The sequence below is a fragment of the Epinephelus moara genome, chromosome 7 (assembly GCF_006386435.1).
Source record: "Epinephelus moara isolate mb chromosome 7, YSFRI_EMoa_1.0, whole genome shotgun sequence".
In the NCBI taxonomy this organism is placed as follows: domain Eukaryota; kingdom Metazoa; phylum Chordata; class Actinopteri; order Perciformes; family Serranidae; genus Epinephelus; species Epinephelus moara.
In genome coordinates, this window is record NC_065512.1 from 1,977,533 (window position 1) to 1,991,486 (window position 13,954).

At 46.2% G+C, this 13,954-nt stretch overlaps 1 protein-coding gene across 4 annotated transcripts in view; it reads left to right on the forward strand.

Moving 5' to 3' along the window:
- Positions 1-12,133, forward strand: part of raph1a (Ras association (RalGDS/AF-6) and pleckstrin homology domains 1a) — a 92,753-nt gene extending 80,620 nt beyond the window's left edge. For all 4 annotated transcript variants that reach the window (XM_050049423.1, XM_050049425.1, XM_050049424.1 and 1 more), the window contains 8 exons: positions 1,044-1,165; positions 1,278-1,343; positions 1,977-2,120; positions 2,238-2,348; positions 2,603-2,701; positions 2,838-2,958; positions 3,101-3,231; positions 7,287-12,133. In XM_050049423.1, the coding sequence (XP_049905380.1) occupies positions 1,044-1,165; positions 1,278-1,343; positions 1,977-2,120; positions 2,238-2,348; positions 2,603-2,701; positions 2,838-2,958; positions 3,101-3,231; positions 7,287-9,626 (3,134 nt within the window). In that variant the 3' untranslated portion in view covers positions 9,627-12,133. The remainder of the gene's footprint in view (positions 1-1,043; positions 1,166-1,277; positions 1,344-1,976; positions 2,121-2,237; positions 2,349-2,602; positions 2,702-2,837; positions 2,959-3,100; positions 3,232-7,286) is intronic.
- The last annotated feature ends 1,821 nt before the right edge of the window (positions 12,134-13,954 follow it).

The following is a 13,954-nucleotide window of genomic DNA, read 5'->3' on the forward strand; positions in this document are numbered from 1 at the left end:
TTTTCACGATTTTGGACGACATGCTGTACTATGACTTTTTTTCATACTTTTGGACGACATGCTATACTATGACTTTTTTTCATACTTTTGGACGACATGCTATACTATGACTTTTTTTTCATAGTTGTGGAGGTCATACTATACTATGACTTTTTCAGTCATGGACAAACTGAACACAGCTGGCATCAAGAGAAAAAAAGGCATTTTTATTAGTGAGGTCAACACAGTTGTCTACAAATTCAATGTAGGTCACAGCTGACATGTTTTTGTCCATTTCGATCCTCAGAGGGAAACATCTGAAAAGCAGTTGGGGTGTGAATTGCAGCTTTCAAAAGAGGGCAGCCGATTGCCACAAGCCATTTAGCCTCTGTAGAGCTATGAAGAGAGCAAGGTTATGAGGAGAGGGGAAGGTCTTTTGAATTTTACAAGTTCTACATTACAAACAACTTAAAACATGTTTTTAAAATCAGAAAAAAACAAACAAATCTGCACCATAAGATCAGTGAGAATCAAGTTATCCAGATGTTGCAGGAAGCGTTACAGTTATATGAAGTTCATTAGCTCAAAGTTCTTTAGATATTAGGGGATAAAATTTGAAGAATTTTGGTTGAATTCACCAATTGTGCTGCTGTATTTTTTGCTGTGGCTGGAGACTCCATAGCAGCTGCTAAAGGGATTGATGTTGATGCTGTTGCGTATAATGGCAGACATCTTCCTAAACAGAGAAAATAAACTGAATTTAACTGAAAAAAAAGGTCTCTAAGGACGCAGCACAAACCTATAACATTATCCAGGAAGCTTCCATGTCTTTGTGTTAATGAAGTCTGAGGTGTCTGTTAAAAATTTAGGTTAAAAAAAACTTTATTTAGAAATTAGAATTTAACCTAAAGTTAGAATTATACTGACCACATCTGCTTCCTCCCTCTGTTGAAATATAAATTTTAAAGAGACAGAAGCCTGAAGATCAGATTTTCTGATTCAGGTTAATTTGCTGCTCTGACCTGACTGAACTGAATCTAAAATATCTCATTGACTCTGTGCAGAGCGGATCTTCGAGGATCATGAGAACCTGGTGGAGAACCTGCTGAACTGGACCAGAGACAGCCAGAACCGCCTGATGTTCACCGAACGCATCGAGAAGTATGCTGTGTTCAAAAACCCCCAGGTGAGATACACACACACATATATACAGGGGAGGGTTTACCAAAGGTCAACCTGTTAAATCAAAACTATACAGATGTTTTTTGTGTTTCTAATCGGTGGTCTGTCTGCTGCAGAACTATTTGTTGGGGCGGAAGGAGACGTGTGAGATGGCTGAAAGAAACAAAGAGGCTCTGTTAGAGGTTAGTTTGTTTTCTCCTCTTGCACACAGCTGTTTCCTCAAATACATCTTCACCCAGAAATCCTCTGGACAGTCTCCACCTCACAGTCCTGAGAATGACAACTGGTGCTGATGTTCCAGGTCCGAGGCGCGCGCACACACACACACACACACACACACACACACACACACACACACACACACACACAGCTGAGTTTCACCTCACAGGCTCCATGCAGGCTGCCTTACCTTGTTGCTGTAGGTTGTTGGGGCCTTACTGAGACCTGCAGACACAACTTTTCCATACTACCATTATCATGGATAGAACAGTGGTCAGTTTCATAAGAAACCACAATCATCACAAAATTAACTTGGAAACTAAAGTCCAGACTGACCAGTGACCAACTCTTGAACCCGCCGTGGCTCTGCTCACTGTCACTGTGGACACAGTTGTTATAAACCAGCCTGTTAATGTTACCAACACTCTGCATGTTGTCCAGTGGTCGTGTAGAACCAGGTGAGTTTGGCATGAATCAAAATATCTGAATTAGTAGAAGATCCAGAAAACAAACCTTTATCACAGAGTGGTGACTATCAGTAAATCTGTCAACAAATGTTACTGAAACTGTATCTGTTGTGTCTCTGTGTGTGTCAGGAGTGTTTCGGCGGCAGCTCAGTGTCCGTCCCAGAGATGGAGGGAGTGTTGTGGCTGAAAGAGGACGGGAAGAAGTCGTGGAAGAAACGCTACTTCCTGCTGAGGGCTTCTGGCATCTACTATGTTCCCAAGGGCAAGGCCAAGGTGTGTGACTGAAAGAGACTGAGAGGCAGTAAAGAGAAAACATCAGTATTAATTTAACAGTAATGATTTTTTCTTATTGTAACACTGAAAAACATCTAATGTGATTTGTGTGTGTAGGCATCCAGAGACCTGGTGTGTTTCCTTCAGTTGGATCACGTCAACGTCTACCACGGCCAGGACTACAAGAGCAAGTACAAGGCTCCTACTGACTACTGCATGGTGCTGAAGGTGCGTTCACACACAAGTACATTTACAAACACATGCAGGAGTGATGGGGTTTTGTAAATCTGCAACTACTGTCTGGTTTGTGGTACTGCAGTCTACCATTGCCACCTAGTGGTGTGACAGAGTAAAGACAGTTATGACCAGAAAGTAATCCTTAGTAATAAGTCTACTTGTTAACAAAGCGTCCTGTTAAATACGTGTGTGTGTGTGTGTGTGTGTGTGTGTGTGTGTGTGTGTGTGTGTGTGTGTGTGTGTAGCACCCTCAGATCCAGAAGAAGTCTCAGTACATCAAGTACCTCTGCTGTGATGATGTCAGAACCCTCCAACAATGGATCAACAGTATTCGAATCGCCAAGGTGAAAACTTCAGAAAACATAAATGCTGCTGCTCTTATCGTACGCTAATGAAACAGTGATATCTGAACACCAACGGTCTCCATGCTGCACTGTGACAATACCTGTCTGTCTGTCTGTCTGTCTGTCTGTCCTTCAGTACGGGAAGCAGCTGTACATCAACTTCCAGGAGGCAATGAGGAGGACGGAGGCGGCCTACGATTGGTCCTCCCTCTCTTCTTCCTCCATCAAGTCAGGATCCAGCTCCTCCAGCCTTCCAGGTCCGTCCGTCTGATTGAGTCGAGATATTCAAAGGCAGAAAAAATTAACCATCAATATTAATAATATCCATTAATATATAAAAAATAATGAGCATCATCATCAGTAGTAAAAGTTGAACATAACGTGTGTGCGCTCCCTCAGAGTCCCAGTCCAACCACTCCAGCCAGTCGGACAGTGGCGTGTCAGAGATGACATCATCAGGCCACACCCGCTCCCAGAGTGTGGTCAGCTCCATCTTCTCTGACGCCTGGAGGAGAGGAACACAAGGAGAGGTGTGATCACACACACACACACACACACACACACACACACACACACACACACACACTGTGTCCTGTCCTTTCTCCTGTCTTTGCCCTGTTGACTTGTGGACTACATTTCCCATGTTTCCCCTCTGCTTCCCTGCCAGCGGTCAAAGGTGAAGGGACGTATGCCAGTTCCTCTTTGTGCAGGAGGAGGAGGGAGTGGAGGTTAGACAGGAAGTGATGTAACAGGCATGTTAACAGTTCGGCTGCAGCCTTTTAAACACTGAGATGTCTGTGTTGCACTTGTGGATGTCGAGTTAGCTAAAGCTCTGAATCTCAGTACGGACTATGATGTGTCTGACATGCACAATGTTATCATGTGAAGTCTACCAGGACTCTGCACTGAGGTGCTGATGCGCTGTAGACCGAAACACCATGACATCACACTAACAACAATCACTTCTGGGCAGATAACTGACTGTATTGGAGAGAAATGTGAAATCGGCAATGTACCACCATCTGTCCCAATCCAAAGCAATGTCTCAAGAACGCCTTGAGGGAATTTCTTTGAATTAGGCACAAACATCCACTTTGAGTCAGGGATGCACTGATTAGAATTTAGTGGTCAAAGGTCAAAGGTTAAGGGCACTGTGATCCAGTTCATCTCATTCTCGTGAACCCTGTATCCAAAAAAACCTTGAAGGAACTGAACCAATTGATGTTTGTTCTGCACCGTTTCATTTTATGTAGCGTGACACAGGGTTTTTTTTACCTGGAAAGTATAGTAAACAAATTGTGATTCGGTCTATAAGACAGGATTTCACTTGTCGCCATAGATGTGTGCCAGTTTTATGGACCTCATAATATAAGAGGATTTTTCTGAACAGTATCTCAAAGGCGAGACCTGCAAGATGTGTTCACGGTCTCATCTCGGGGACGACATGGTGCTTGATTTGAACAGTGTAATTTCCAGTTACATTAATTTGAACACAGTTATGTTATTATCACGTCCTCAGCAGATGATCCGCACATTCATAAGTGGTCAGATTTCTGAGATTGATGAACACTGCTGCCTCACTCTGCAGAATGCAACCAACAAATATACATTTTACATCAGTTAAAAGAAAGAGATGTGTGACCAGGGATACACTTGATTTGTCAGACCTCGCAGGTGTTCCAGAATAATTTTCTGTCATTGATCCTCATATGAAATTATCGGACCTGAAATGCCCTCCGACAGTGTTTCCTAATGACTCCAGTATTTCAGGTGACTGGTTCAGATCTGTATCTGGGAAGGTCTTAATCTACAAAGACAAAAGACAGCTGTTTTTCAACCCTCTGTCATTACATGTATTTACATCACTAGCATTTTCACTGTTGTTAAACCGGTCCAACTTAAAGAGACCAAAAACAGCAAATAGTTAAGATGCTGAACACTGAACTGTTTCTTTGCTGGTGTTTTATATTTCTGGTTTATATTTACAGCTTGTAATGTTGCACATTAAATCAGGATGAACTCAGACTGAGTTGTTGATCATCAGGAACAAGAGTCGTCAGATCAGCTTGTTGTGAACGTGACTTAGTTTGTTTAAATGTGAACTGTACGTCTGTTTTTAATGGCTGCAGCTGAGCTGTTGATTTGTTCTAACCTCGTGGTGTGATGGAATGTCCTAACCAACAAGTAATATGACAAACAATGACACTATTTAGCCCACGACTAGTTGGACAAGAGTTGACCACCACAGTGACACCATGAGGAAAACTTTTCTCACAGATTCTAACCTGTTAAATTGACGGATTTTGAACAGCACTTAGTTTGATGGTTTCAGCTCCAAACCTGTTTGATGCCACTGAAAGGCCGTCTGATAGAGTCACTTAGCATCATAGCAACACTGCAGTTAAAATGGATTTATGATGAATTGCAGATGTTTCCGCAACATTATATGTTTTTAAGAGAAAACTTGAAACCTTACAAACTGAAGCTAAGCTAACGGCAGAGCAACAGTCACAGTTTAGAATCAGTTCAGAAGGATGAAAAATTGAAGAGCTCTAATAAATAAGTCCATCAATAGTTTGGGTTTTGCGAACTGAGGTTGAATGAGGTACTTATTACCTACAGTAGATGAAGGGCAGCGTGCCCTGAGTTTGGAGAAGCAGGCAGGAGCACCGCCACGGACACTAAAGCCCTGTTTCCACCCAGCAGTACGCTTCAGTTCAGTACAGTGTGCAAGTTTAACGTTCCCACAGTAAAAGTTGTGGATGGTACCAACAGAAGCGTTCCTTAGCGTCCCCATGTTTGGTCCCCCCTCTGTTGGGGTACCTAGCACACAGATCTGGTACTANTGACACACACTTTTAGTAATGACTTTTACGGGGGCTAAACAAGTCCCTGCCTCGGAGTAGGTACTCAGAACGGGAACTGCCCATTGGTTCGACAGCCCATTGTTCCGACCATATTAAACTCATTGTTCCGAAGTCCGTTCCGAAATCATCATGATGCCCTGTGGTTAAGGTCTGGTTAGGTTTAGGCACAAAAACCACTTGGTTAGGGTCAGGAAAAGATCATGGTGTGGGTTAAAATGAAAAAGAAAGTGGCAAACACATAAGCCGTGAGCCTGCTTGCACCATACGCCCGCCGCGAGCCGTTCAGCACCGCGGACAGTCGGACTAATGGGCTGTTGAACCAATGACATGGACCCACTCAGAACGGCCCCGAGAAACTCCTGGCTGGGGCTTGTGGATTACTTGGTGCTGATTGGATATACTCAAGGCGGGATGTGACCGTAACCGTTAGCTGTTAGCGGTGTCTGTAATAACTCAATAAACGGTCCGTGAAAAAAATATTTTTTCCAGCTGATATCTTAGTTACAACATGATTGAGCTAGCAAAGCAGTTTTGTGTTGCTATGTGTGGTATTTATTCAGTTTTGGGAAATCACGATGTCTAAAGAGAAAGGGACAGCTAACAGCAGCAGCAAAGCTAACACCAGGACGTCATCTCATAAAAGCCTCCCGTTGTCGGATACGACATGAAACTACTCCAGTTAGCTCAATCATGTTGTAACTAAGACATCCACTGGAAAAAATATTTTTTTCACGGACCGTGACCGAAGTTATTAGACACCGCTATCGGCTAATGGCGTCCCTACGCCCCTACGTCACCCCGGTCAAAATGGTCGTGCAACGATTATGTCACATTCAGAGCCCGGTAACTTTACAGGAACCTTCCTCCTACTCCGCTCTCAGTGGAGACACGGCGGTTGAGAGGGCCGAGCGAGAGGAAGTTCCTGTAGTAGTTCCTGCCCCACAAATAGTACCAGGAACTTCTTCAGTGGAAACGGGCCTAATGTGCTGCTGTGGACGGGGGGCCGCAGCTAAATGTATTTTAGTCACCTAAAAAAATCAACAACACTTGAAGTGCATATATATTTAGAATATTTTCACTTCTTTAACTTACTCTCAACCATCTCTTTCAGACAGGGAAGTCATTAATGGCTTCGTTGGAAAAGGCCGTCTGAGGGTCAGTTAAAGCAGTGAGAATTTTCTAAATATAGCGTGCACTTAAAACTGACATTGATTTTTTTTAGGTGGCTGAAATACATTCAGCTGCTGCCTCCGTCCACAGCAGCACATCACTTAGCTTCTGTGTCGTTACTCCTGCTCGCTTTTCCAAACTTCTGTGAGCTAACCGATGTCTACTCTAGAATATACAGTGACTATAGATGAGTACCTCAAACAACCCCACTTTAAAAAGTCTGAACTGTCCCTGTCAGGTGATCACTGTAGGGAAGCATGTTTTTTCAGTTGGTGAACACATTTTGTGATCTCATTATAACTGACCTTATTCAGTGCTGCAGTGTGTTTGGAGTTTTAACAGCGGTGTGTTCTCAGACTGCTCTGGTTTGATTTGTTGCATCTTGTGTTGGATCATTTGGTTTCAGAAATGGATGAAATTGTTTGTTGCTTGTGGTAATTTTGTTTCTCCTCCCCAAACCCCTTTCTCTTGTGTCTCCTCACCTCCTTCTCCTCCTCATTATGTCTCCCTTTTCTTCCTCTCTCCTCCGTCTCTCCGTCCCTCTCCAGATGATGAGGATCGACCCTATCAGTAGGCCCATGCCGGTCCAGATTCTCTCCCCCCAGCCCCCGACCCGGACCAGCTACACCGACGGCCTCGTCCAATCTGAAGACTCCTCCCCGTCACCGCCCTCACCTCCTCCACCTCCGCCTCCTCCCACCATCCAAAGTGTGGCCCATCAGCAAGCGCCAACCCCTTCCTACGTGAAGTACAGCACGCTGGCTCGCCTGCAGGGTCAGAACCAGTCCTGGACCCAGCAGGCAGGAGGCGGACCACCTGCCCCTCCTGTCCAGTCTGCAAAATCCAACTACAACACCCTCCCAGCTGCCTACAGCACCTCCTCTCAGCTACCACCATCTCCTCCCCCTCCTCCTCCACCCACGGTGCCAGCTCCTGGCTCAGCCATGGCTGCACTGAAATATGCTCCATCAAGCCCCTCTGCTCTCCCACCACCACCCCCACCTGAGGAGGACATGCAGGAGCCATCTTACCTCCCGCCTCCTCCACCAGAGAGCCTGGAGGCCAATGGGTTACCTCCACCTCCCCCTCCGGAGCCCATCCCCAACGCCAGCAATCACTTATCCAACACCGGCCTCCAGCAGTTCCTGGCACAGAAGTTTCCCAACATGGTGTACGACTTCACGCCAGAGATGAGTGAGGATACTTCTCCTCCTCCTCCACCTCCGGCTGAGCTCTCACCTCCAACCTCCCTGCAAGTTCTCCGGCCTGTGTCCCCTAATGCGCCCCCTCCTGCACCTCCCAAAACCTTCACTGGTGGTTTTCCCCCTCAAACTGCTCCCAAACCCTCGGGTCCTTCTTCCCTTCCCATCGCCCTCTCACCTGTGTCGCCATCGCAGCCCTTCAGCGGCCACGGCCCGGTGAAAAAGCAACAAAGCTTCTCCACAGGACACTCCCCAAATCAGCCTCCTCCCACTCTGCCAAAGCAGCACAGCCTCTCCTCCAAAAACCTCGCCATCTCTCCTTCCTCCTCCTCTTCCTCAGTCTCCATCGCGGCCGCTACCTCCTCGTTGGTCAAACAGATTGTCAATCAGTTCCCAGGAAACGCTGCCCCCGCCTGTCTGCCCGCCTCTAACTCCATGGAAGGATCGAAGTTCAGTGCTCCTCAGTCTCCTCCAGCGGTCAAGGCCAAACCAAAGTGGCAGCCAGGAGGCGTTGTGGCTGCGCAGTCCCCAGAGTTCCCTCCACCTCCTCCTGACAGTTCCGTGGGAGATTTCCCTCCTCCACCCTCCTCCAAGACGGGCTCCCCCATAAAGAAGTCGCCTTCCGCCTCATCCACAGGATCCATGAAGCGTGGGCCTCCACCAGCCCCACAGAGAGCCTCCTCCATCCGGTCCAGCTCAGGCGAGACCCAGGACGAGAGGCCAAAGAAGGTGGAGAGCCTGGTCAGCAAATTTGGCCAAGCTCCTCAGACGGGTACCTCATCCAGCTCCTCGTCAGCGACTGGGTCTCCTTCGAAAGATTCCTCCACGCTTCCTGCTCCACTTCCTAAGCCGGGGAAGCTGAACTTGGCGAACCTGCCGTTGGCTCTCCAGGGGCTGCAGACGGGCCAGCACCATCAGCCTGTTGAGTTCCCGTCCCCTCCTCCCCCACCTCCCCCCTCCCAGCCGACTCACCTTGACTCGCCTGACTACTTCCCACCTCCTCCCAGTGACTTTGAGCTTTTCCCTCCTCCTCCCCACCCATCAGAGTTCCATCACCCTCCAAAGGTTGCCGTGGTGAACCCCCAGCCTCAGATGCAGCCGCCTCAACAGTCGGCAACGCCCTCCTTGTCGTCCTCGTCATGGAAACAAGGTTCACTGAAAAAGGGGGCGGTCCTTCCTCCGACACTGAACCGGCGGACCAGCAACACCACCCCATATGACAACACAACTTCAATGCCCCTGTCGCCACCTCCTCTGTCTCAGACCCCACCTCCCTCCCTGGTCTCTTACTCCTCCTCCTCTCCTGTCCCCCCCACCTCTCCGAAATCACCAGGGCCGAGCTCCCTGGCGCTAAAGCCCCACTTCCTGGAAGACCTCAACCGCACCCTTAAGAGGAAGTCGGTGTCTCGCCACGGCTCCCTCACCTCCTCCCACCTCATCTCCTCCTCTAAGATGGAGCCTGTGGGCACCATGGACGACATGGCGCTCCTCCCGCCCCCGCCCCCTGAGCTCCTGCAGCAGCAGCAGCAGGGTGTCCGCGGACACTCCCACACTTTGTCCCGCCACCACACGCACTCCCACTCCACCAAACATGCCAACATCTCAGGCTATGCAACGCTGCGGCGAGGCCCACCTCCTGCTCCGCCGAAACGGGACCAAAGCACCAAACTATCCAGTGACTGGTAGGAGCGAGGACGCCGGCTGGAGCCTAAAGAACTGAACTGACTGTTTAGGTCTCACGCAGAGAAGAAATAATCAGTGTCTGTCTTGACTTGTCCGTCTCTCCTCATCCGAAACCATCCACCCTTGGATTCCGAGCAAGTAGCAAGTCGTCTTTCCTACTCTTAATCTCAGATTATGATTGTTCCTATTATCCTCATTATTACTATCATTACCGATACATGTTTAACCCAATGACATGAGTAAAAATATATATATGTATATATATATCTGTATACAAGCAAGCCAGAAAATCACCTATCGAGCTTTTTTCACAATGTCTGTGCAGCTTTGCATTGAAATATACAAAAGACAAGACTTGAACGACAACAGCAACAGAGACGGTTTGCTGCACAATAACTGGTACTGCATGGAGCCGCGGCAACGGAAGGAACGTTACTGATGAAGGGAACGATAATGGAAGGAACGAGAGGAGCGAAAGTGGGATGATGTGTATAGAAGTGTATGTTGTGAACTGGGGGAGGGGGGTGGGGGGTTGCATTGCCATTTAATTCAAACTTTTTGTGTGTGTTTTTATATAAGATTATTTAATACTGGAAAGATATTATTATAATTATTTTAAGTTTTGAACAAGTGTCTGAAGAGTTTGACTGAACGTGGGTGTGAACTCTCAGAGTATGTCAGAAGTGTTGATCTGAAACTAGCGCACAGCTGGTTCCACTGAGTCGGATCATGTCATCCAATAATAGTTCGACAAATTAAGAGCGCCATGGCTGATTGGTTTACGACTCCCACAGGATAATACTTCAGAATCAGTAAGGCTGGGCTCAGATTACAGGGGTTTGAAAATTAGGGATGAGCAAGAGCACCATTATCTCTATCTGTATCTGTGTCTGTTCAACCAACTCATGATCGGTGTCTGTATTTGTACTCAGAATGGGCACCGTTTATACCAAAAGTGGGTGTGGCTCCAATGAAAAGTGGGTGGGGCCTAAGATGAAGTTGTTATTGTATACAACAACTTTTATATATTTGTTACAGCTACCGAAATTAGGATTTTCCCTTGTCATCAGTATGAATACTGACACGTTTACTTGTGTAATACTTGTATCATCATCTGCCACCACGTTTAGATTTTCTGTTTTTGGAGCCACTGGGAGTAACTTGGGGTTCAGTATCTTGCCCAAGGATAATTTGACACACAGGGGATCGTTAAAAGTTTTCCCACACTCACAAACAGCTGCTCGTCTCATCCATCACTCTGATCAGCCATGACTGGATGGACTCCACAAACTGCTGCTGAAGGAAAATATTATATCACTTTACTCACGTCTTCCCTTCCCTCTGCAAAGTTAGATGTCATGGAGCCCACCGGGATAAAACCTGTAGGGGTGCGACTCACTAGAGGCCCCCCAGTATCATATTATCATAACACACAAATTAAAGAAAAAACTGTGTCAGTGTCTGTTATATTTAAGAAGATAAAGTTTTCAGTCTGTTCATCTCGCTTTAATCATTTTTATTGCAACAAATTTTATTATTATAGTGAGCTACCAAAAGTCTAATCTGTATTTTCAGTATTAATAACTAATAATGAATCTTTACATCTGTGTTTTGATACAGTGTTGACAAGCAAAATATTGCAATACTATGCTGTATCAATGCTGATAATTTGCCAATGTTAACCGCCTTTCTCTGATCTCAGTCGACCAAATCATCCATCCACATAAAAATTAGCTAACATGACCAGAACAAGCAGAACCTCCTTTAATCTGAGCTCAGCCTGAACCAGTCGGTCAGTCAGCGACACCAAACCAAACTCACTCTGGTGACAGATCCTGTTCTACAAACTCATCAGTCAGTCTGTGAGTGTGATAGATATGAAATCATGCAGCTAATCTGTCTGACAGAAGGTGATCATCAGTTTACGAGTTAATAAAGTCAGTCATTCATCTGAGCGGCTGCTCGTCACTCTGCTGGTTGGTTATTAAAGGTGTGTGTGTCCACTTTAAGCGTCAGAGATGCCCTGGGAACAAGTGCCTGAAAAACAAAATGCTTAAACTGCTCACAGGTGTGTGGTGACATCATACCACGCAGACAGACACCCTCGACTTCTGTGATGTCATCAGCTTCCTGACATTATGAAGCCTGGAGTTTACCGTTCACACACTGCCATCTATGGAGACAGAGAGTCTGAGGAAGCTCTGAGGAGCTGGTGTGGGACAACAAGCAGACACCAACATGGTGCTACTACAGCACCACCCAGTGGTGGTTTGACAGAACTACTGTGACAGACAGCAGTGCCTGGTGCCCAGAGGACTGAGGGAGTCACATGTCAAGCTCTCATGATCTCCCATATCCAGCTGTAATTCTTTGTTTCTTACTCGGGGTAGTTTCTGTGTGTTGCCTCTGTTTCTGCGCCTGTAAACAATCACTTTGTTTGTTGCTGTAATTTCAAACTCCGCACTCCGCTACTGTGATCAGTGTTTCAATGAATGAGTGACAAATACAAAGCCTCTGAATTTTATTTTACCCAAATTTCAACAGAATTTAAGCCGATATTTGGAGTTTAAATCATAAGTTGATTAACTGGTTAGTTATACGACAAGAAATACATCTGCAGTCATGATTTAAGTCATGTGTTCAGGTAAAACTGTCCCAATTGTTGCAGAAACTCAAATATTAAAAGGATCTGTATGCAACATTCAGAGCTCATCTGTGGGATTGCTTGCACACAGCTCTCAACATGGAGGTGGCTGAGCAGGTGGCTAGCAGCTAAAGGTGCTAACAGCGCTTTTAAAATCCCTGTGAACATGTCAGTGTGAGTGAAATGGTCCTGCAGTGTCACAGTGGGACTAACACACCCAGATCATGTGACTCCTGCATGTATACAGTCAATCAGACCCAAACTGGCCGAGGCGCTCTGAGCATGCTCCACAGTTTCCGCCCCGGGCTTTGACCTAGAAGTCCAATAGCATTAAATGTGTAAAAGAAGAAGCCGGTAACAACATGGAGAAATCTACATCCAGAGCCGTGACTTTTTGGACGGACCAAATGTACAGAGCTGTAAAGTTGTCCACCATGGTAGCAGTTAGCTGCTAGCTAACCGTAGCTAACTTGTTTGTCCATTGTTTGGTCTGTGACGTAATAGGTCAACAGGAAAAAGGTCCAATACTAACAAGCTGAAAGGGGGCATATCTCCACCTATCGTAGAGGAGTCAGGAGAGCGGGTGGGGCATGAAGAGGAGGAGAAACGGAGGGTTGGAGAGTTAACACCAGCTGCACTCATTGCGTTGCTGAACCTTCACAAGTAGAAACATCTTAGTGACAGCTGACATAAAACAAAAGGATCAGACTCGATATAGCCAATCCCGATAAATTAAAAAAGATCCGATCAGGACATCTCTAATCAGCAGTAACCGCCATATGAGCGCAGTGCAGCTAACCAATGAGAGACACCAACACATTCTCACTGCGACCTCGTCACATATCGACATTTGGTCACATCTGTGTTGGTTGTTGATGTTCTGGGACGCCGTGTCAACTTCAGCCTGTTACATGCATTGTCTGTTTTCAAAATACACTTTTGTTTTCACAGGAAATGTACAGTTTGCATACAGTCTCTTTCAAAATAAAAGCACTACGTCGGTACAACACCACCAACTGATGTTTTTTTCCTTCAACAACACACACACATGGTTGAGTTTAGGAAAAAAGAACAGGGTTTGGCTTTACAAACTTAAGTAACCACCGGCCTGCCAAATGAAAATCAGTGGTTGCTGGACCCATCGGACCCTCCAACCAATCCTACTCAGACTTCCACCACCTTAACTTTCGTTGTTGTCCCAGAGCATTTCCCGGACACCAGCTGCGTATCATGCCGACGTCAAAGGACAGCTTTTACTGTCTGTGTCTGACCGGGCTGGATACATAAGCGCACATGTGCAGCCAGCCCGCCTACCACAACAAAGAACAGAGAAGCTCAGATTACAACACACACACACACACACACACACACACATACAGAGGAAGCGTGACTTCATTCTCTGCTCAGGACGCCATAATGCCACCATATCTTTATGAAGAAAACCGTGGTTTGCTGCTGCATTAATCGTCTGAATCTTGCAAACAGAACCTTTAATATTTACTAGTTTTCTGTCATCTCTGATACTGAACCAAAATCTTTGAGGTTTGGATGACTGTTTGGACAAAATGCTGATTTGAAATACGGTAACTTGGACTCTGGAAAGAAACGTCTCTCTGACATTAACCTTAAGTGCTCTGAGATTCCCACATGAAGGAGGAGGCGAGCCAGGAGGCAGCTGCCAGCAGTC